This window comes from Hemiscyllium ocellatum, chromosome 8 (genome assembly GCF_020745735.1).
Source record: "Hemiscyllium ocellatum isolate sHemOce1 chromosome 8, sHemOce1.pat.X.cur, whole genome shotgun sequence".
Classification (NCBI taxonomy): Eukaryota; Metazoa; Chordata; class Chondrichthyes; order Orectolobiformes; family Hemiscylliidae; genus Hemiscyllium; species Hemiscyllium ocellatum.
This window is the reverse complement of record NC_083408.1, coordinates 23,711,290-23,735,151: the sequence shown is the minus strand read 5'-3', so window position 1 is coordinate 23,735,151 and position 23,862 is coordinate 23,711,290. Positions and strand designations below refer to the sequence as shown.

General features: G+C 43.3%; 1 protein-coding gene across 1 annotated transcript in view; it reads left to right on the top strand.

Annotated features, from left to right (window-relative positions):
• Positions 1–23,862, top strand: part of stard9 (StAR-related lipid transfer (START) domain containing 9) — a gene marked incomplete at its 5' end in the record, with an annotated part of 264,669 nt that overhangs the window by 226,842 nt on the left and 13,965 nt on the right. The window contains 4 exons of the mRNA XM_060828639.1: positions 478–11,718; positions 12,802–13,005; positions 14,227–14,410; positions 14,909–15,043. Coding sequence (XP_060684622.1) covers positions 478–11,718; positions 12,802–13,005; positions 14,227–14,410; positions 14,909–15,043 — 11,764 coding nt within the window. The remainder of the gene's footprint in view (positions 1–477; positions 11,719–12,801; positions 13,006–14,226; positions 14,411–14,908; positions 15,044–23,862) is intronic.

Below are 23,862 nucleotides of genomic sequence, written 5' to 3'. Positions count from 1 at the left end.
TAAAACAATTTCCCATGAACATCAAAGAGTTCAATACCAGATCATTCCTTTTAAATTGTTGGCTGAGGGATAAATACTGTAAATATTAAAAACTCTCATGCTCCTGAAAGTATGCTGGAAGATCCTTTATGTTCACTTGAAGGACAGATGAGAGCTTTGGTTGAAAGTTTCATTTAAAACCACATCTAAGTGCAGCATTCCTTTAGTACTGCCCCTGAAATGTGCACTCTGGTCTGAGGAGTGAGACTTGAACCCACAAGTTTCTGCCTCAAAAGAACGCACTGAACCACTACTAACACCACCAGCAATGTGGGATGCAGTTTTGAGATAACCAGATCTCGGAACATGTATTAAAAACTGTGAATAAACTGACTAACAAAAGTAATTAGAAATAACGTAGAAATCGACTGTAATTTTTTAATCAAACTTTCCAATGATGTAATTACATTTAAGGTTTCTAATTTTGTTCTTTCACAGTGATTTCCTGAAGAGAAAGAACTTGGCTACGTCACCTCAAACAAAGAAGTGGCACAGTTCAACACAGGAGTCTCACTCAGTGGGTTCATCTCCAAAAGAGGGTTTGTCCATTACAAGGCAGCAAGCTTTTAAACGAGGGAGTGAGTCTGTTTCACCTGCCTGGGGCCAAATTCACAAGAAACGAAAGGCAGCTGGGCATGAGAAAGTCTCCAAGCCGGAAGCCATAACAGAACCAAATGAGAGCAGTAACTTCACTGATAAAGAGCACACACAAAAGGATAACATGAATGACCTACACCCAGAGGTCCAACAACTCAGCAGTAAAGTTCCTGAAAATAAACATTCATCAGGCTGCATGCTGTCTGAGACAAAGATACTTGTACCAGATTTGGTGGATGTTGAAACTAACAGAGACAAGCTACTTAAAGTAACTAATGAAGACACTAGGCAGGACTTTTCATTGAAGCGTATGTTGGATGTTGGTGATACATCCAGAGTTTGTAAAAAGCCACCATGTGGACGATTGAGCAGAGCTAAAAGAGTCTGCAAGGAGTGTGCCATGAGGATGTCTTCCCTGAGCCAGTGTCAGCATCCCATCAAGGGAGCTTCTTCACTGGTCAATCTTTGGGAACCAGTGACTCATCCTGACAAGACAAGGAAGTGGCACAGTGACAAAATATTAAATGCTGGCATTACCACGGCTGCTCGTGATTCACTAAGGGACTGGTCAGGCACAGAGGAAACGTCAGATGGTGAAAGTGTGTACTCTGTAGATTCTCTGTCTTCTGCTTATGCAACTGCATTAAAAGAGCAGTTACTGGATGAAGAGTTGGAGGTTCACCAAGGTGAATGGCATGACGATTGTAGTGGAAGTGATGACAGTCAGATGTCCCAAGATTCGTTGGTGGACACGGACACAAAACTAGCTTCTGGCATGATGAATGTTAGTGTGTTGTACGATACAGCAACAAGTTTCACCCTTGCAAACAGAGGGAGAAGTATTTCTCTGAACAACTTAGCTGATGTGAAAGGGCAAAGTGACATTTTCAGAATGGATTCAGCTGAATTAACTGCATCAGATGAAATGCCAGCTGAAATGTATTGGAATCTACCTTGGACTGAAGGTGATGAAACTAAAGCCCACCAGGCTTCTGAAACACAACTTGATAAAAACCAGGGAATGGGAGCTGTGAGATTAAAAGGGCTGAATTTTTATTTGAGCAGTAACACAGAACTAAAAGCTACAGACATGGATAAAAATACACGACTGGAAAATCTGGAGCCAAATAGAAATGATATGCACTCTGTGATCGTGACAGATGGTTGGTCGTCTTGTGAGTCCAGTCGCAGGAGTAACTTAAAAGTCGATTCAGCTTGTGGCACTTGTGTTTCGGACATTTTGCGAGAGCAGGATGATGGGTATCGGTATGTGGAGGATGGCCCAACTGAAAGACCAGAAAGAATTTGGATTCGCCCGGTGCTTAACTTTGGTCCACCACATGACTGCCAGCAGTATGATGGAACCGTTAATTTTCCATTTGTTAATCTCAGAGAGGACAATGCACCATGTACTGAAGACAAAGACAACTCACTAGATCGAGAAAAGGAGCATCTCATCAGTACATTTAGAACTGATAGAGTAACGTTTTCAGATCCAAGTTGTACTGAACATCCTATGGTTCATGTTACTGAAATGGTTGGAAATTCGAAAATAGAAACTATGCATGTATTGGCAAGGAAGACACAAGATAGTAATGTGCCGGATCAAGTCTTTACTACACAGCAGTATCCATTATTAATACAACCTAAAGAACTTGTGGAGTCTTTTGTGACTGACTCTTGTTTGAAACTTAGATCAGCTGGTACAGATGTGGTTGCTTCCAGGCAGAATGTTAGCTCAGAAATGGAGGTAACACACAGAGAACAACAAATCACAGAAACAGAAGCAATCTGCACACAGTCCCAGGACAATCTGTTCGATGACAAAACTTGCCACAGAAGATGTGATATGAGGGGCAGTGCTTCAAAAGTGAACACAACCAATTTCTCATCCGGCTTTGAGAGTTTAGTCATTTCTGGCACTGAACAATCCACACTACAATCAGGATCCCAAACCTTATCCGATTTTTCTTGCCCTCCAACTATTTCTAACTCCAGTGGTCCTTATGGACTGGTGTGTGGGCCATTGGAACAGGTTCTGGACCCCAATGTGGAATCTGGATACATACAAAAGAATGGCAAAGTAGATACTAGCTTGCTCACTGATAGCATAATTCTGGGAAAGTCTTTAATGCAGAATGAGACCAAACCTTTCTTGGAATTTAGTGCAATACAACATAAAGATTCAGATAGTGTTCTCTCAGCTTTAATGAAAGATGAACATAGTCAAATGGAACAATCAAATTTAACCCTTGATAGAATCAGGCAAACTGCAAAATCCTTTATAATGCAGGGAAGTCTGGATACAAAATGTACTGTGACCAAAGGAAAAGACAGTTGTGATCTATTGGCCAGTTCAGTAAGAAATATTGCTGTCCAGAAACCAAAGAACCATAGAGGTCTGTTGAGAAATGATGGAGGATATACTTCAACAGAAGCTCTGTTCCAGGCTGCAGCCAACCCAGAGGATTCTGAAGGCAAGATCAGTGAACTCAGGACTATTGATGCTGAACGTTTCAACAAGGAGGAGACTGTTTGTTCTGAAAAACTCCAGATGATAAACAGAGGTTTCATTTCACAGCAACAAAGTGTTGTGAGTAATGTTGTGTCAAACAAAAAGGAAGAATTTTTATTAAGAAACAAAGGTCATGACAAAGAGGCGATCAAGATTTCATGCAATCCTGAAGTTGAAGACTGCTTGCACTATACAGGCAACCCATGTAATGGTGACTCACAGGATCAGCAGTGTGAGAATGTACTTTCAGAAGAAACCACTGGATTAACTTCACCTACATGTGGGCAAAGTGTTCCCAATTTTAATACAGAAGAACTGCAAACAAATGTTGAGAGCAGGCTTTGTGACAGATTTAATCAAGATTGCAATATTCTGACAAAGTTGAATAGTGCCTATTGTACACTTCCAAAGAAACACAATATTCCTGCTGAGTCTCTTTCAAGGGATCACCTGCATCAGCCTTTTATCCAAGGACCTGAAAATATTAACATACTAATTAAAGAAGAATCAGAAATATCATATGGTCCCAACACGGAGAGAGTCCCTATAAAAGAAAGCATGACGTACCAACTGGAATCGATCAATACTCAGCGAAATAGGAGTGGATCGAAAGTTGAAGTTAACCAATCTGTGCATGACCATAAAAAAACAGATGTCAACCAGAATGATGTGGCCACTGACTTACAAACTGTCCAATTTGTTAAAGAAAGCAACGTAAGAGAAAAAAGATTTAGAAGTGATTATGTTTCTGCCACAAATTTCTTAGATTATGAAGAAATTGGAATTGACAACGTCAATGAAGCAAAACTGAACAAAGATAACATGGTGAATGATGCAGTTCAAAGCAATCCAAGTTATTTTGGTGTCAGCCTTCCATCAGATTTGACTGAAGACTCAGTAATGATGATAGATGCTGGATTTCTGGGCGTACCTAGAGATTGTGAAGTCCCTGTTGAAAAGCAGGTTTATTCTGTAGGAACTTTCATAGATGTTCAGACAACTGCCTGTGGAGGAGGAGAGATGCTCTTTGGGGATGCTGATGATGGTCAGACCAGAGTTATTTTTACAGACCACATTCAGAGGGATGGAGTGGCATCTGACTGTCAAGAACAAGGCAACTCCAAGGGTAACAGTCCAATGAGTGGTGCAGCAGAGAAATTTGGCGGCAATTCTGGAACAACTGACCATTATTTTCAAAAGACATCTCTGATAACGAGAAGGTCCAGTGTGGCAAAAATAAATGGTGATGCCAGAATGACCAGTGTCGACTTAATAAATGACTCCAAAGCCTGTGAACTTTTCACATTACATAAAAACAGAGGTGAATGTTCAGTTAAAATTGGAAAAGAACCTAATAAAGTATTGTTCTTTTGTAGTGAGGATTTTGAACAATTGAATGAGAATGACAGTGATGAAGTAAGAGCATCGCAAAAGGCAACAGAAATAAAAGAAGACAGGCCATCTGGGAGCTTCAACTCTTCAACATATAGCTCAGAACAAACCTGTGTGACCCAATGTGTTACAGAAAATGAAGATGTATTAGGTCAAACATCAAAGGAGAGATCTCAGTTGTGTGATTGGTCTTGCAGAGTTACAGAAGCTTGTAACTCAATAGCCACATCAAGTCTAGCATTTCATAGTGAGATCAATGCTCCTTATGATGCTGGTCATCCAAGAAAAGCAGTAAGACCAGCTCAGCAAGAGAATGCTATGGCAGCTCAGAATATTGGGATAGAAAGCAAGAGCTATCTGGAAACAGAGAACAATATTGAAACATCCGCAAACGAAAAAGAATCGAAGTATGATTTGAAGTTCACAATGAAAACTGATCCACTAATGCATCCAGCTAAGGGGAATGAAATGTTGACTGATCATGTTCAAGATGTTTGCAGAATAATTCTTGAATCTAATGAAGAAGGAGATGCCATGGACTTGATTCAAGAGAAGAATGTAGTTGTTGAATTTGAGGACAGGGCTAATGGTGGGAATACAGTGGACATAAGTTATGGAGGTGACTGCACTCTAGGTAAATGTGAGAACGATGAACCCTCAAGTATGTCTAAACCTGAAACTGCAGAGAGAATGCCTAAAAACAGCGAACCTTTCAAAAGTTTAACAGAAAGTAAAATCTCTATGGAAACCAAAAATACAGCTGAACAAAATGGAAGTGCTTTGTTTATTCACAATGACAATCAAGAAACCAAACTATCTGCCTGCCAGCTTGTGGACAGATCAATACCATACTTGCGAACTGATAACAGTTTCCAGCAAAACTGTCTGCACCCATTGTCACCTCCAACATTTGCTAAAAATGATAACCCAATGGGCACAAATTCAAAAGAATCTGCAAACAGAAATGAGCAGCACATTATGTGTGAAGAAAATGTGTTAAGCTTCAGCAGAAACAAAACTGAACATCTAGTCTCCACCAAAACGTCTCTTGTAACTAATAGAACTTGCTCTTCCAATGATCAAAGCTTTCGATTTGCTACATGTATGGCACATGGAACTGAAATTAGACAAACCCTCCCAGACAGATATTCCCAGGATATGCCACAGGACGTTGTCATTACTTCGGCAACAGGGGAAGTTGATTGTGAGATAAAGGAACAGGACTCTGCAGATATTTTCAGAAATATAAAGTCAGCAGCAAGTTGTATGAATAGCTTTAACAAAGAAGAACAAAGTCTCTCTCAAGAGAAAGCGCTGCCTGTAATTGAAAACTCAGACTGTGAGACACTTCAAGAGATTGATTTGTTTGAAATGGTTTCTGAAGGGAGTGAAGTCTGTTCGGCAGCTTCACTGTGTGATATTGACGGGCATTCATTCACCAATCAGCAATTGCAGACAACTCCGGAATGTGTGCAAGCAGAATTAGGGAATCGTGCACCTGGGAATTTCAAAGCATTGCCAATGCCACCAGAAAACAACTTTGTGGCTGATTCTGTCGAACTTAATTTGACCTCGAGTAAGGCTGGTTCTACAGCTGATGAGAATTTACATTTGAGGAGACTGGACTGTGAATTGTTTTGTAAACATATTACACAGCAGCAGTTAGCTAAAAGTATAGCCATGACTGACAGAGCCAACTGTTCGAAGGCCACTCCTTTACGGCAGAACAGTGGGCAAGGTAAGTTATATGAAGAGCCGATCTCCACTCCAAAGCCAAGAGGAACCATCCCAGACACACACACCCCACCACCAAGGGGGAACTCAGTTGTACAGCAAGATATGAGCGAGGCTGTGGAGTCCGCTCAGTCCTGTTTCATCGATAAAGACAGTCTTGAGGAAATCAGTGGAGAAAATGCTGGTGCAAGTGAATGTCAAACTGACAGCACTTTCTCCAGGAAGGATGAATGTTCAGGAGCAGGGACCATATTGCCAAGTCAGGGTATAGTGTTAAAGGAAGTGATAGGTAGACATGTAATGTGGTACCAACTTGATGCACCGGCTATTTCTCATGTGAGTGATTTCCAGATTGATGAGCAAGCGGGCCATTCAGACCAAGCCAGGTTTGTCCTGCACCATTTGGTGAAGGCTGATGCTGAGGCTGGCACCAATCAGAAGCAGGAAACTTGTGAGAGTGTAGTTAATTCTGGTCTAATTGTGCCAAGCTCAGGCGTGGTAGATACTAATGACTCCTTTCAAAAGCAGGATGTTTTTAAAGTCCATCCATTTTTACACAATCCAAACACACGCAGTACAGCTTTGTCAGGCTTACATGTCGAAAGCCAAAGTGAAGCTATTAAAATTTCTCGGCTCGAGTCACGTGAAAGTCAGGTTGGACGTGGGAAACTGGAAGTATCGCTGAAAGGTTCACTTGAGAATCAGCATGAGGAAGCAAATGCAAGGGGGTGCACATCATCCATATCTCTCTTGGTGAAACCAGAAGAAAAGGAGGTCTCAAATGAACGGAGGTTGTGTCTTCACAAGCAAAAACCAATTGAAATTCAGACACAAGCCGGTGATGGAAAGCCCATCATGCCTCCAACAACTGGGTTAAATTCCCTGGAAAGTGCATTGGATTCTGAGCTATTAATGAAGCCCCCTGCATCAGAAATGGACCAAAATTATTCTCATTCAAAAGGGCTTCAGCATTCTATCCAAGAGCAGTCTTCGAGCACTCCCAGCCTGACAGATCCTTCTCTATTAGAGATGGGAATTAAGTGCCAGGATGCCCATTTCTCAAATACTGACCAGTTACACACATTCACACCACAGAGCTTCACTGAATCATTTCGGCACCAGAAACCTATCACCTTGGATTGCAGAAGACAAGGGGAGGATTCTTCAGTGAGCTTGACTGATGGGGATCTTACTTCAGAGCTAATTGAGGATCCATTAAATTTGCTTGTAGCAAGATCAGAACAACCTTCAAAGCTGGTAGAAAAATCTGCTGCATCTTATGGTAAGACAGCTGAAACAGCTGGGTGTCCTCAGAACAGCAATGATAAAAATATACCTGACTCAGCCAATAAGAAGTCAGTGCAGAAGGAGGTAAATGGTAGTGAAAGGTATGAAGAAGCACAGTTACAGCTGCAAGATGCACGGAGTGCTTCTAAGCAAGAACAGCTTTGCAGTGGAGGTGCCAATAAAAATCATGAAGTCTCCGCCCATGTAAAACAGGAGAAAAAGTTCCACTCTCCCACCAAAGTTGACTTCATACCTCAACACGCACCAGAGTGCAGTAACAAACCCAGTGTTCAAACCAGGATTCAGAAAGTGGTTGAGCCTGCTACATCAGAATGTAAATCAGAAATGTACTGCAGTGACAGCCACACAAACTTCTGCACATCTGTCTCTCAGAAACAGCAATTAACAGAATTACAGCAGACTCAGAATCAGTTAACCCCTGAACATAAACTTAGTTTTGAGGCCAAACTGCAAACAAAGGATCTGAATGGTGCTGGTGTAACTCCTGATGTTACTGAAACATACAACAAACATTTCTTTCAAGAAAGTATTGATCTGTCAGTTATCCAAATAGAACAGAGTGAGGGTTCAGTCCGATGTAAACAAATTGGAAAATTAGGTCCTCAGTCACATGCAAGCAACAAATGTACAGAAATGAATCAAATATGCCACGCCACAGATCTCTTGACACTTTCAGACTCTCCTCGCAGTAATTGTTCTGTACATTCTTCAGTAACTGAAGTCAGTGATGGTTCAGGTGAGAGGTTCAGCACAACTACGACGAATGTTCTAAAGAAGAAATCACAAAGGATGAGATCTAAACCAATTATAGATGTAACAAAGGACTCTTCGAGTTCAGATGAAGAAGTTGACATTGAATTCCTTTCACTTAAAGAGCTTCGAAGCAGACGGTGTCAGAGGGATTGCAAGTCACAATCATGTATTTGTAAATGCAAAGCCTCGGTGAATACAATTGGTGCTAAACATGAAGAGATGAGGTCCCCACTGTTGAAACAGAAACAATCTGCACCAGTTGTCCACATCTCCTCATCCAATATGGATCCACCACTGCAGGATTCCAGTGGGTACAGCCCCACTGCGGCCCTGATCGCAAACTCTTTTGATGCTGTCAATTCAAGTGATGCTGCAGTATCAACATACAGAGAGCAAGTTGTGTACCGAATGGAAGCTGGCACAGGAAAGGATATGGATGAGAATCTTTGTCAAAAACTAAATCTTCGGTCTGACCTTGTAGGAGACAGTGTTTCATTAAATACAGATTCCAACATGTCTGCAATAGTCCATTCCGAGGTGGTTTCACCTTGTAAACAAGGAAAGAAAGATCTGTCGATCAAACAGCAAAGCAATAAGCATCAGATCTCAGCAACATCTTATGAATCTCATCCAGGAATGTTTACAGAAGGAAAACTCAAAGAGCAGCACTTTCCTGAAGAAATGAGATTCTGTAAAGGGAAAGATCTGTTGCATTTTGCTTCTAGTGATATTAATCCATATGTCCACCAGTGGCAATGTAATGAACTGCACAGAGCCAACTGGAAACAGTGTGTCTTTGGAAGCACAAGCAATGTGCGCAATGTCCAATCACAACTCAGTAGTCCTGATAGTGTTATGAGATGTTCCAGTGTTGACAATGGATTGAATGTTCAAAATTCTCCCTTTAGTTCACATTTAAGTTGTTATGTCAATGAAAGAGCAGTATCTGACACGCAAAGTAATGTAAGTGACTTCCAAGATGATACTTCTGAAGCTGCATCCTCTGACCCCAGTGACCTTGATACCTTTCAAAGGTTGTGTGATCAATCAATACCTGCTTCATTCTTCTGCTCATCACAGTTTCCCCGCCCTAACTGTGAAGTTGAAGATGCCGGATCACAAGTTGATGAAATTGTACTCCTCTATCCAACAGAGTCTTCTGTAATGTCAGCCTCCGATGGGTCTTTGGAATTCACCTGCAACCAAGCAACACAAACACCAGGTGGAGTGACCCAGCAAAGGTCACTGAGAAAGTGCACCCAAACCCTGACACAGACACCCAAACCACAAAATCCCTGGTCAAACCTTGAGAACTTGTCTGCCCATCTTTCACAGCTTCTCCATAGCACCACAGAGCTGCTGGGTAACATTCATCCAAACACAAACTACCTGAATGAAATTATTTCACTATCCAATCAAATGCCTTGTGCATCAGGAACAGCCAAAACTGCAGACTGCTGTACTCAGACAGCCATGGATGTAGCCATTCAGACAGAAACCTTATCTCTGAGTCCAGAGGAAGATGGCCTGGAAAATGCAAGAAAGGAAGTGCTGAGCTCTCCAGAGGTTAATATTATTGTGAGAGTGATTGGTTCAGATGTTAACGTGTCTCAGGAACACGCTAATGTGCCATTAACTCTGCAGGAGCAACAGCAGAGCAGTGGTGTGCCAGATCTCAATACTCGACATTGCCAATCACAATGTTCTTCTATTTCCACAGAAGGTGGAAAGTCATCTGTCAGGACCTCAACCCCTGTCTCACTCAACACCCAGAAGTTAGTATCAAACTCTTCACAAGTTTGTTCAATCAGTCCAGGAGATTCACCAGTTGCAACAGCATCACAGGAGTCAGTGCTCAGTGATTTCACACAATGTATAAAAAGCGTCAGCTCTTTGGAAAGTGCGTCAGAATTTCCAAAGTTGAAAACTTATAGTCCCAGTGTCTTGGAGGATAGACAAAAGAAGAGTTTCTCACAAGGTTTCCAAGCCAGACAAGAAGCTGCTTTTGCTGATATAAAGTCAGCTGATCTAGTGGACCGAGCCTCCTCCCCAATTCAGACACTTGAAGCTGGGTCTGCAAGCTGGAGGTCCTGCAACAAGTCATTTCAGTGCCCCGAAGATGGAGAGCCACATGGACAGTGGCATGCTGACTATTGGAAAAGAAAGCCTAGGTCTGCTTCTTGGTATGGTTTAAATGAAAAACAGCAACACGAAATTAACGTCAGACAAATGGAATCAGAAAGTGAACAGAGAGTAGAAACAAACAGTGTGTCTTTGGTTCTATTTCAGGAGCAAAATAAATTTGCCTCCAATGATTTGTCAAGCTCTATTCAGTGGGAGAGTACAGCTGATTCCCATGATGGAGTTCAGTCCAGTTCACTCAGTTCATCTCAGAGCTCGGAATCAGCAAGGGCTTGCAATGGAGGTCCCAGTCGGCAGTGGGAAAAAAACGCAATGAGAGTAGGTCACAGTGAACAAGTGCCACTTTGTAACTCAACACAGTCAAAGGAAAGCGAGTCACAACTGGTTCTTCTTAGTGTTCAGATGCCGTCTACCTCAAACACTGAAGTAAGGAAACTGGAAAATTCTTCTGCTTTTCCACCAGCATACCATAATCCTGCACTGAGCTCTTGTACTCCCACTCTTAGTAAAAGTGATGATACCACGTTACTGTCGAGAAGGATCTTTCATAGATCTTCCAGTACGCCTTCTGTGCAACAGATATCTTTTTCTGAAAATGGTATAGATTTGCAGGAGCGAGAGCGCAGAACATTACAGGATCAAAGTGCAAGCCAAAATGATTCCATGAATGATTGTAATTCTGTGTCTGGGACATCCATTATGAGTGAAAAGACAATTGAATTTACCACTGAAGATGCCCAGTCCTTAGTTTCAAGTCAATGCAACACAGAAATGCTTCTGAATGAGAATCTCTCCACGTCTGACTGCAATGGGCCACCAGTGTTCAGTTCTAGGACAGCTGGCTGCAGAGGCCCAGAAGACTTACCCTTGCATAACAAGTTCTGCAACTGGTCTGGAGTTCATTATAGACCTCTGTCAACAAGTAGTGGTATCAGCGAGGTCACTCGTTCTTGCAGACAGACCAAGCAAAAGCAAGCCAAAGGCAGGATTACAGAAGTGGCAGACTTCCAATCTGAGCTTCAGGATGTACGGCAGAAGGAGATCGAAAGCTTGCGCCAGGAGCGTGCTGAGATCATGTCAGGAATGTACCTGGATTTCAACCAGCACCAACTGACAGTGGAGCTCACTGAAGCCAAGCTGAACTATGGTCTGGGGGAAACGGATGCTTTGTTAAGAGTACTTCAGTGTGGATCAGCAGATGACATAAATGTTTCCATAAGGCAGAAGCTCTATGACAGGTATGTGTCAGGAATGATCATGTATTTACATTCACTGCCTAACTACACATTCTGTAACTGACACATCCATGATGTGATGTGAATACAATGTCACTGGTCAAAAGTGATCTCCTGCCGTAGGTTACTGGTGATTGTTGCCATAGAGACTGTCATTTCTGATTTTTGACATTTACATCTTTTGTCATTTCCCCATTTATTCCATTGCAGCTTCTAATAACCTTCCCCTTCACATTTCCTTTTCACCCCTCATTTCCTTGACCCTGATGAATTGCTGGAAGTCATGAAGCTACACTAAGTTTGCAGTTTACAATCCTTGTACATTTTCTCCCCCTACTGGCACCACTATTGGTGAATGAGCACAGGGAGTCTGACCTGCTCATCTAGGCCTGGTCACCGACATACCACATTAACACAAGGATTCTTTGCTCTTTCAGTGAGTACCTGAACAGTGTCTTAAAGAGCCAGGTTAGATTAGCAGTCCAAAATCCTCTAAGCTGTAGGGACAGCACCTAATCGAGTTAGGGATTTTACAGCATTCTGGTCTCAGCATGGAGTTCACTAGCTTCAGACTCTACACTCCATATTGATATTTTCCCTCTCTCACCCACTCCCCTTAATCTATATCTTGCTTTTCATAGTTTTGCTCATCCTTAATCTGTCATGTCCGCACGCTCTGGATTTGTCTTATCTTCTCCACAACATTACAGCCGCCTTTGCGTCTTGTTCCATGACATCTTTGATATCTAACCTTCCCCTGACCTTCCCTTCTCTTCCACTTGCTCCTCCTCTTTCCTACAAAAACTCCATTCCTTCATCAACTCTCTTCAGTTCTGAAGAAGTTACATCGGTCTTGAAACGCTAATTCTGTTTCTGCCTCTTTTTCTGCTGCTTGACCTCCTGAATTTCTCCAGCAATTTCATTTTGTATTTCAAGATACCATTGACAGCACCCCCACACACGCACATAGTCTTACACCGTGACCTGCCTACCCTTTAACTCTGAAGTTTATAGTTATCCTTTAAAGTGTACCAAAAATATCAAAATGCTAATATTCTCTATCTTTTCCTGCACATTTAAAAAAAGGCACATGAAAACCATAAAGGCTTTGAGAAAGGAGAGAAATGAAAGACTACAGAAATTCAGAAGGACCCGTAGCCTGAGCCCACAGAAATATTTACTCTCACGATGCCAAAAGTATCCAACCACCTCCCATGCAGATCAAGACCGCCCGAGCGCACACAGGGATTACCTGCAGCAAATACGCCAAGAACTTGTGGAAAGCACACAGTGAGTCACTGGCTACGTAAGGAAAGTTTCATTGAGAAATGGTTAGACCAATGCAGCAGAAGCACTGCTGTGGAGAAAAATATTCTGTTTCTGAAACTTAACTTTTATGTGTGAGAAGTTCTGAAGCCCAGAGGTTACTAAAGGGCAGTTTAACATAGCAGTTCGTCAATCTTTATAAATAATCACATAGTGTGTAAAAGTAAGAGGTTGTGCTGAATGAAGAATTGTTAGAATTTGGGATGCACTGTCTGAATGGGTCATGGAATAAATTGATTTGAAGGAAGAGCTAAAATGCACAGTGGGGAAATTTCTGTGTTGTACTTTTCAGTGAAAATTGTTCTGGTTTTGCTTCAATCAGAGTATTGTGTCCAATTCTGTACATTATATTTTAGGAAGGATATCCATGCCTTAGAGAGAGTTCATTGGGGATTTACCTGTATCTTTCCAGGGATGATTTATAACAGTTACATGGACAGACTGGGGCAACTGAGGTTACCTTCCTTTAGAGGAAAGAAACTTGGAGGGGATTTGATAGTAGTGTTTAAATCAGGAAGAGTTTCGCCAGAGTAAATGATCAATCATGTCCAGTGGACGACCAAGGGCTGTAGATTTAAGGCGAGTGGCAAAATTGCCTAAAGCAAATGAGGAGAATTCAGAACACGCCATCTGATTGGGTGGTGGAGCAGGTTCACTCAGCATTTTCAAAAGGAAGTTGGATAAATGCTTGAAAGAGAAACATGCACTGATTCAAGGAAAGAGCTGATATGCTGAGTGGCCAAATGGCCTCCTCCTGTGCTGAGCTGCACTTTTCAGTGAAAGTGTTCTTTGCTTTGCTTTCCTTTCCCAAATGTGACCAACTTTCATCTCAGTCCAAGTCACTGGAATAAATTAAAACAATTCTGGTTCCAGTACTGGGTAGCCCCATCCAAACAAATTTTTCTAACTATTTCCCTGCATCTCCAGGGAAGGTAAAATATGTCGGAACCTTCAGAGATTGTATGTGAGCTGCTGATTTGAAATTCAGGAGAAATGAACATTACTTGGAGCTTTAAATTATCTAAAAGCATCATTTCATCAGGTGGTGAAAATGAACGATTATCGGTGCCTCATCTCGATCAGTACCTGTAGGCTTTGCAGCCTTGTTATAAATCATACATTTAATGTACACAGAGAAAGGCCTGCCTACCTTTATGTGCTTCATAAATTGTTGTAATTCTCTAGAACTCAAGCAGCTGTGAAGGGTAGAGAGGAGAGCACTTCTGAGATTGAGCATCTATTGAGAGATTATCAGAAGGCACGTGAGGAAGCGAAAATGGAAATAGCAAAGGCCACAGATAAACTCCGTGCAAGGACTGAGATGGAGAAATGTCGATTGCAGCAACAGATGATCACGCAGATATTGAAGGTAACCTTCGGGAGATAGCAAATCTAACAGGGCAATGGTGTATGCACCAGGTATCCATAGTCTATTGACATTAAATGCATTGTGAATAAGAATTTGGTTTAAACTTGTAATGAGTTTGACCATAATCTCATTAATGAACAATTTCAAACAATTCTGCCAGTGCAGTTAAATAATGTGCATTTTAAAACTGTAGTTAGAGGAAATTAACTTGCAACATTGTTAAACTGTTCATTATTGGAAAGATCAACATCACAATAAGAATTGAACTAAGGAATAACTGTAACCTCTGAAAATAACAAAGTCAAACATATTCCATCTGTCACAATTATTTATCTAACCACTAATGTAAAAGTGTTTCAGCATGTGTGTGATTTATCCAGATCTTTCATGTGTATTGTTCTTATTAATCTTAAACTCACAGCAGTAATGGAATTGTTGAGCTGTTTATTACACAGAACATTAACTATTGAATGTCTGCTGGACTTCTTCCTTCAACAGGAGAAAGGAAGGATGAAGAATGTAGTTAGCAGAAGCAGTTTGTGCAGTGGATCGAGTCTTAGTCTCTTTTCCAACCCCACATCAGGCTACAGCAGCAGCAACACAGCCTGTCCAGACAACAACTCTCAAACCAAGGTCAGACTTCACAGCAAGGATAAGTTGATGAGAACTCAGTGCATTTTTCAATTTGTTTGCCTTATTACTTTTCATCATTTATATAAACGATCTAAATCCGAGCATAAGAGGTACAGTTAGTAAGTTTGCAGATGATGCCAAAATTGGAGGTGTAGTGGACAGCGAAGGAGGTTACCTCAGATTACAACAGGATTTTGATCAGATGGGCCAATGGGCTGAGGGATAGCAGATGGCAATTAATTTATTAATAAATGTGAGCAGCTGCATTTTGGGAAAGCAAATCTTAGCAGGACTTATACACTTAATGGTAAGGTCCTAGGGAGTGTTGCTGAACAAGGAGACCTTGGAGTGCAGGTTCATAGCTCCTTGAAAGTGGAGTCACTAGTAGATAGGATAGTGAAGATGATGTTTGGTATGCTTTCCTTTATTGGTCAGAGTATTGAGTACAGGGGTTGGAAGGTCATGTTGCAGCTGCACAGGACATTGGTTAGGCCACTGTTGGAATATTGCATGCAATTCTGGTCTCCATCCTATCAGAAAGTGTTGTGAAACTTGCAAGGGTTCAGAAAAGATTTACAAGGATGTTGCCAGGGTTGGAGGATTTGAGCCAGGGGGAGAGGTTGAATAGGGTAGGGTTTGTTTTCCCTGGAACGTCAGAGGCTGAGGGGTAACCTTATAGAGATTTATAAAATCATGAGGGGCATGGAGAGAGTAAATAGACAAAGTCTTTTCCCTGGAGTGGGAGACCCCAGAACTAGAGGGCATAGTTTTAGGGGTGAGAGGGGAAAGATATAAAAGAGACCTAAGGGGCAATTTTTTCACAGTGGGTGATGCGTTTGTGAAATGAGCTGCCAGAGGATGTGGTGGAGGCTGGTGCAATTGCAACATTTAAAAGGCATTTGGATGGGTATGTGAATAGGAAGGGTTTGGAGGGATATGGGATGGGTGCTGGTAGGTGGAACTAGAATGGGTTGGCATATCTGGTCGGCATTGACGGGTTGGACTGAAGAGTCTGTTTCCGTGCTGTACATCTCTATGACTCTATTCTTGCACCAAGTATGCCAGCTTGGTCCGAGGGTAGCATGGTGGCTCCGGTTCGATTTCAAGCCTTGGGTGACTGTCTGTGTGGAATTTGCACATTCTTCCCATGTCTGCGTGGGTTTCCTCTGGATGTTCCGTTTTCCTCCCACAGTCCAAAGTTGTGCAGGTTAGGTGATTTGGCCATGCTCAATTGTCCATAGTTGTTGTGGTTCTGTTTGCTGAGCTGGGAATTTGTGTTGCAGACATTTCGTCCCCTGTCTAGGGGAAATCCTCAGTGCTTGGGAGCCTCCTGTGTTGTTTCCTCTGACATTTATAGTGGTTTGTCTCTGCCACTTCTGGTTGTCAGTTTCAGCTGTCCGTTGCAGTGGCCGGTATATTGGATCCAGGTCGATGTGTCTGTTGATAGAATCTGTGGATGTGTGCCATGCCTCTAGGAATTCCCTGGCTGTTCTCTGTTTGGCTTGTCCTATATTAGTAGTGTTGTCCCAGTCGAACTCATGTTGCTTGTCATCTGCGTGTGTGGCTACTAAGGATAGCTGGTCGTGTCGTTTCGTGGCTAGTTGGTGTTCATGGATGTGGATAGTTAGCGGTCTTCCTGTTTGTCCTGTGTAGTGTTTTGTGCAGTCCTTGCATGGGATTTTGTACACTACGTTGGTTTTGCTCATGCGGGGTATTGAGTCCTTTGTCCTGGTGGGTTGTTGTCTGAGAGTGGCTGTTAGTTTGTGTGCTGTTATGAGTCCTCGTGATCGCAATAGTCTGGCTGTCAGTTCGGAAATGCTCCTGATGTATGGTAGTGTGGCTAATCCTTTGAGTGTGGCATGTCCTCATTCCGTTGTCTTTCCCTTAGGCATCAGTTGATGAAATTGCGGGTCTATCCGTTTTTGGCAAATACATTGTATAGGTGTTCTTCTTCCTCGTTTTGCAGTTCTGGTGTGCTGCAGTGTGTTGTGGCCTTTTTGAACAGTGTCTTGATGCAACTTCTTTTGTGTGTGTTGGGGTGGTTGTTTTCGTAGTTCAGGACTTGGTCTGTGTGGCTTTCCTGTATACCTTTGTGGTGAATTCTCCGTTAGGTGTTCTCTGTACCATCACGTCTAGGAATGGGAGTTGGTTGTCCTTTTCTTCCTCTCTAGTCAATCGGATTCCTGTGAGTGTGGCGTTGATGATCCGGTGTGTGTTCTCTATTGCTGTGTTTTTAATGATTACAAAGGTGTCGTCCACGTATCTGACCCAGAGTTTGGGTTGAATTTGCAGTAAGTCCAGAGATGGGTGAAGCAGAAGCTGTAATGCAAAGGTTAGAACAAACAGACTTACTGCAAATTCAACCCAAACTCTGGGTCAGATACGTGGACGACACCTTTGTAATCATTAAAAACACAGCAATAGAGAACACACACCGTATCATCAACGCCACACTCACAGGAATCCGATTGACTAGAGAGGAAGAAAAGGACAACCAACTCCCATTCCTAGACGTGATGGTACAGAGAACACCTAACGGAGAATTCACCACAAAAGTATACAGGAAAGCCACACAGACCAAGTCCTGAACTACGAAAGCAACCACCCCAACACACTTAAAAGAAGTTGCATCAAGACACTGTTCAAAAGGGCCACAACACACTGCAGCACACCAGAACACAAAAAGAGGAAGAAGAACACCTATACAATGTCTTCACCAAAAATGGATAGACCCGCAATTTCATCAACAGATGCCTAAGGGAAAGACAACGGAACGAGGACATGCCACAACCCAAAGGACTAGCCACACTACCATACATCAAAAACATTTCCGAACTGACAGCCAAACTACTGCGACCACTAGGACTCATAACAGCACATAAACCAACAGCCACTCTCAGACAACAACTCACCAGGACAAAGGACCCGATACCCAGCATGAGCAAAACCAATGTAGTGTACATAATCCCAAGGACTGCACAAAACACTACATAGGACAAACAGGAAGACAGCTAACGATCCGCATCCATGAACACCAACTAGCCATGAAACGACATGACCAGCTATCCTTAGTAGCCACATACGCAGATGACAAGCAACATGAGTTCGACTGGGGCAACATTACTCTTATAGGACAAGTCAAACAGAGAACAGCCAGGGAATTCCTAGAGGCATGGCACTCATCCACAGATTCTATCAACAAACACATCGACCTGGACCCAATATACCGGCCACTGCAGCGGACAGCTGGAACTGACAACCAGAAGTGGCGGAGACAAACCACTATAAATGCTGGAGGAAACAACACAGAAGCGCTTCACAGGAGGCTCCCAAGCACTGAGGATGTCACCTAGACAGGGGACAAAATGTCTGCAACACAAATTCCCAGCTCGGCAAACAGAACCACAACAACAAGCACCCGAGCTACAAATCTTCTCCCAAACTCTGAAATTGTCCATAGTGTTCAGGGATGTGTAAGTTAGGTGCATTAGTCAGGGGAAATGGAAAAGCAATAGGGGAGGGGAATGGCTCTCTGTGTGTTACTCTTCGGAGGGTCAGTGTAGACGTGTTGGAACAAATGGCTTGTTTCCACACTAGGGATTCTATGATGATTCAAGAACCACATTATTTCAATCTAAGTTATACTGTTTGTCAAAATGCATTTATATAGAGTCTATCACAATCTCAGAGCAGTTCACAGTGCTTTACTGTTAATGCAGTGATACCACCGTTACAAGACGGGAGACTGCTGATGAATTATGCACAACAATACCCACCACTAGCAATGATAGTAATGTTTGGATGATTGAATTAATGATGTTGGTCAAGGAATACGTATTAGCCACGACACCAGGAAGAGAACTCTCATTTCTCAAAATTGTATCAGGAAAATCTTTTGTGTTATGGGATGGTAACACTAGGTTTCATCCAAAAGATGACAACCCCAACAATGCAGCATTGTCAGGGTACTGGGACAGAATATTCATTCTATAAACTGTGTCAGAGATTAACAGTATCAGATTTCTGTATGTTTTAGTTACTCAGAAAAATAAATGCCATACAATAGGTAAGTGATTGTTATTTGAGTGGAGAAGGAACCCGAGACACTACACGTGTCATTTCTCTCACCCTCCCTCCTCCTCTAACCTAAAAAAAAGGTAAGCTACTTAGTGTTCTTGTTTTGGAGACTAAGTGTAGAGTTATGGCAGCGCAGGCAGTGGAATGCTCCTCCTGCAGGATGTTTGAGGTAGGGGTGACCACCGATACTCCTGCCGACTTCATCTGCAGGAAGTGCAGCCAGCTCCAGCTCCTCACAGACCGCGTTAGGTATCTGGAGCTGGAGTTGGATGAACTGAGAATTATTCGAGAGGCTGAGAGGGTGATAGATAGAAGCTACAGGGACATAGTTACGCCAGAGAACAGAGTTAGTTGGGTAACAGTTAGAGGTGGGAAGGGGAGGAAGCAGGCAGTGCAGGGATCCCCTGTGGTCGTTCCCCTCAACAATAAGTATACAGCTTTGGATACTGTTGGCGGGGAGATGGCCTAGCAGGGGTAAGCTGCAGTGACCGGGTCTCTGGCACGAGGTCCGGCTCTGAGGCTCAGAAGGGAAAGGGGGAGAGGAGGAGAGCGCTAGTTGTAGGAGACTCTATAGTTAGAGGAACAGACAGGCGGTTCTGTGGACATGGGAGACTCTCGGATGGTTTGTTGCCTCCTGGGTGCCAGGGTCCGAGACATCTCGGACTGTGTCTTCAGAATCCTTAAGGGGGAGAGTGTGCAGCCAGAAGTCGTGGTACACATTGGCACCAACGACATAGGTAGGAAAAGAGGTGGGGAGGTCATTCAGGAGCTCAGGGAGTTAGGCTGGAAGCTAAAAGCTAGGACGGACAGAGTTGTCATCTCTGGGTTGTTGCCGGAGCCACGTGACAGTGAGGCAAGGAATAGGGAGAGAGTGCAGTTGAACACGTGGCTGTGAGGATAGTGTAGGAGGGAGGGCTTCAGGTATTTGGACAATTGGACGGCATTCTGGGGAAGGTGGGACCTGTACAAGCAGGACGGGTTGCATCTGAACCAGAAGGGCACCAATACCCTGGGAGGTAGGTTTGCTAGCACTCTTCGGGGGGGGTTTAAACTAATTTGGCAGGGGGATGGGATCAGGACTTGTAGTCTAGCAAGTAGGTTAGCTGTTTTTTCAGGATGTCCAAGGATGTAGGGAGGCTGTGGAGAAGATAGCACTGATGGGGAATACTTGCGGACACAGAGATGGGTTCAAGTGTGTATATCAACGCAAGGAGTATCAGAAATAAGGTGGGTGAACTTAAGGCATGGATTGGTACTTTGGACTACGATATTGTGGCCATCACAGAAACGTGGATAGAAGAGGGACAAGAATGGTTGTTGGAAGTTTCTGGTTACAGATGTTTCAGTAAGATTAGGGAGGGTGGTAAAAAAGGAGGGGGTGTGGCGTTGCTAATTAGAAATGGTATAATGGCTGCAGAAAGACAGTTCGAGGGGGATCTGCCTTTGGAGGTAGTATGGGGTGAAGTCAGAAATAGGAAAGGAGCAGTCACCTTGTTGGGTGTTTACTATAGGCCCCCCAATCACAGCAGAGATTTTTTTTTTAGATTAGACTTACAGTGTGGAAACAGGCCCTTCGGCCCAACAAGTCCACACCGACCCGCCGAAGCGCAACCCACCCATACCCCTACATTTACCCCTTACCTAACACTACGGGCAATTTAGCTTGGCCAATTCACCTGACCCGCACATCTTTGTGACTGTGGGAGGAAACCGGAGCACCCGGAGGAAACCCACGCAGACACGGGGAGAACGTGCAAACTCCACACAGTCAGTCGCCCGAGTCGGGAATTGAACCCGGGTCTACAGGCGCTGTGAGGCAGCAGTGCTAACCACTGTGCCACCGTGCCGCTCAGATGTGGAGAAACAGATTGGGAAACAGATTTTGGAAAAGTGCAGAAGCCACAGGGTAGTAGTCATGGGCGATTTCAACTACCCAAATATTGATTGGAAGCTGTTTAGATCAAGTAGATTGTCTGACCAGAAGGGAGGCCATATTGGATTTGGTACTCGGTAATGAACAGGGGCAAGTGATGCTCTTGTTAGTGGGTGAGCATTTTGGTGATGGTGACCACAATTCTGTGACTTTCACCTTGGTTATGGAGAGAGATAGGTGCGTGCAACAGGGTAGGTTTTACAATTGAGGGAAGGGTAAATAAGATGCTGCAAGACAGGATCTGAGGAGCATAAGTTGGGAGCATAGTCTGTCAGGGAATGATGTCGTTGAAATGTGGAACTTTTTCAAGGAACAGAGACGACGTGTCCTTGATATGTATGTACCTGTCAGGCAGGAAAGAGATAGTCGTGTGAGGGAACCTTGGTTGACGAGGGAGGTTGAATGTCTAGTAAAGGGGAAGAAGGAGGCTTACATAAGGTTGAGGAATCAAGGTTCAGACAGAGCATTGGAGGGATACAGGATAGCCAGGAGGGAGCTGAAGAAAAGGATTAGGAGAGCTAAGAGAGGACATGAAAAATCTTTAGCGGGTAGGATCAAGGATAACCCCAAGGCCTTCTATGCGTATGTGAGAAACATGAGAATGACAAGAACGAGGGTAGGTCCGATCAAGGACAGTAATGGGAGACTGTGTATTGAGTCGGAAGAGATAGGAGAGGTCTTGAATGAGTACTTTTCTTCAGTATTTGCAAATGAGAGGGACCGTATTGTTGAAGAGGAGAGTATGAAACGGACTGGTAAGCTAGAGGAGATACTTGTTAGGAAGGAAGGTGTGTTGGGCATTTTGAAAAACTTGAGGATAGACAAGTCCCCCGGGCTTGACAGAATATATCCTAGGATTATGTGGGAAGCAAGAGAGGAAATTGCAGAGCCATTGGCAATGATCTTTTCGTCTTGATTGTCAACGGGGGTGGTACAGGGGACTGGAGAGTGGCGAATGTTGTGCCCCTGTTCAAAAAAGGGAATAGGGATAATTCCGGGAATTACAGGCCAGTTAGTCTTACTTCGGTAGTGGGCAAAGGTACTGAGGGATAGGATTTATGAGTATCTGGAAAGACACTACTTGATTAGGGACAGCCAGCATGGATTTGTGAGGGGAAGGTCTTGCCTTACAAGTCTTATTGAATTCTTTGAGGAGGTGACCAAGCATGTGGATGAGGGTAGAGCAGTGGATGTAGTGTACATGGACTTTAGTAAGGCATTTGATAAGGTTCCCCATGGCAGGCTTATGCGGAAAGTCAGGAGGCATGGGATAGTGGGAAATTTGGCCAGTTGGATAGAGAACTGACTAACCGGTCAAAGTCAGAGAGTGGCGGTAGATGGTAAATATTCAGCCTGGAGCCCAGTTACAAGTGGAGTTCCGCAGGGTTCCTCTGCTGTTTCTAATTTTTATTAATGACTTGGTAGAGGGAGTTAAAGGGTGGGTCAGTAAATTTGCAGATGATACGAAGATTGGTGGAGTTGTGGATAGTGAGGAGGGCTGTTGACAGCTACAAGGGGACTTAGATATGATGCAGAGCTGGGCTGAGGAGTGGCAGATGGAATTCAACCCTGTCAAGTGTGAGGTTGTCCATTTTGGAAGGACAAATAAGAATGCGAAATACAGGGTTAACGGTAGGGTTCTTAGGAACGTGGAGGAGCAGAGGGATCTTGGGGGTCTATGTTCATAAATCTTTGAAAGTTGCCACTCAGGTGGATAGAGCTTGTAAGAAGGCCTATGGTGTATTAGCGTTCATTAGTAGAGGGATTGAATTCAAGAGTCGTGAGGTGATGTTGCAGCTGTACAGGACCTTGGTAAGGCCACATTTGGAGGACTGTGTGCAGTTCTGGTCGCCTCACTTTAGGAAAGATGTGGAAGCTTTGGAGAGGGTGCAGAGGAGATTTACCAAGATGTTGCCTGGAATGGAGAATAGGTCGAACGAGGATAGGTTGAGAGTGCTCGGCCTTTTCTCATTGGAACGGCGAAGGATGAGGGGTGACTTGATAGAGGTTTATAAGATGATCAGGGGAATAGATAGAGTAGACAGTCAGAGACTTTTCCCCCGGGTACAACCGAGTGTTACAAGGGGTCATAAATTTAAGGTGAAGGGTGGAAGGTATAGGGGGGATGTCAGGGGTAGATTCTTTACCCAGAGAGTGGTGGGGGCATGGAAATGTGCTGCCTGTGGGAGTGGCAGAGTCAGAATCATTGGTGACCTTTAAGCGGCAGTTGGATAGGTACATGGATAGGTGCTTAAGCTAGGACAAATGTTTGGCACAACATGTGGGCTGAAGGGCCTGTTCTGTGCTGCATTGTTCTATGTTCTATGTTCTAATAGACCATTACGCTCATTTTGACATCAAATCCCCACAGGTCATTGTGTAGTGAATAAGTCCACATTTTACTCTGTGTATGATATAATGTGAAGAGACAGCCAGGCTCACTAATAGAGATAGATTCTGAAGCCATGATTCGTGTAACTGTTGGCAGAACAGAAAGGTTGAAATCCTAACAAAATTTTAATATTCTAAAATATCACACTGCCCTGCTTCAGCAAGTGGTAACTAAAGCAAACTTTAATTGCTTTATCATCTTCAAAGCATCTTCTTTCCTGCTTGCAGAACTTAAAACAAAATCAAAGCATTGGGCAGGGGACCTGACCACATTCTGTATTTTAGAAATGGTTCCTGGTTCATTTAGAATTGTTGTCCATGGTCAAGTCTCCTTTTAATTAATTCTCAGTATATGGACATCACTGGCTGGGCCAACGTTTATTACCCATCCCGAGTTGGCCTTGACCCAGTGGTAGTG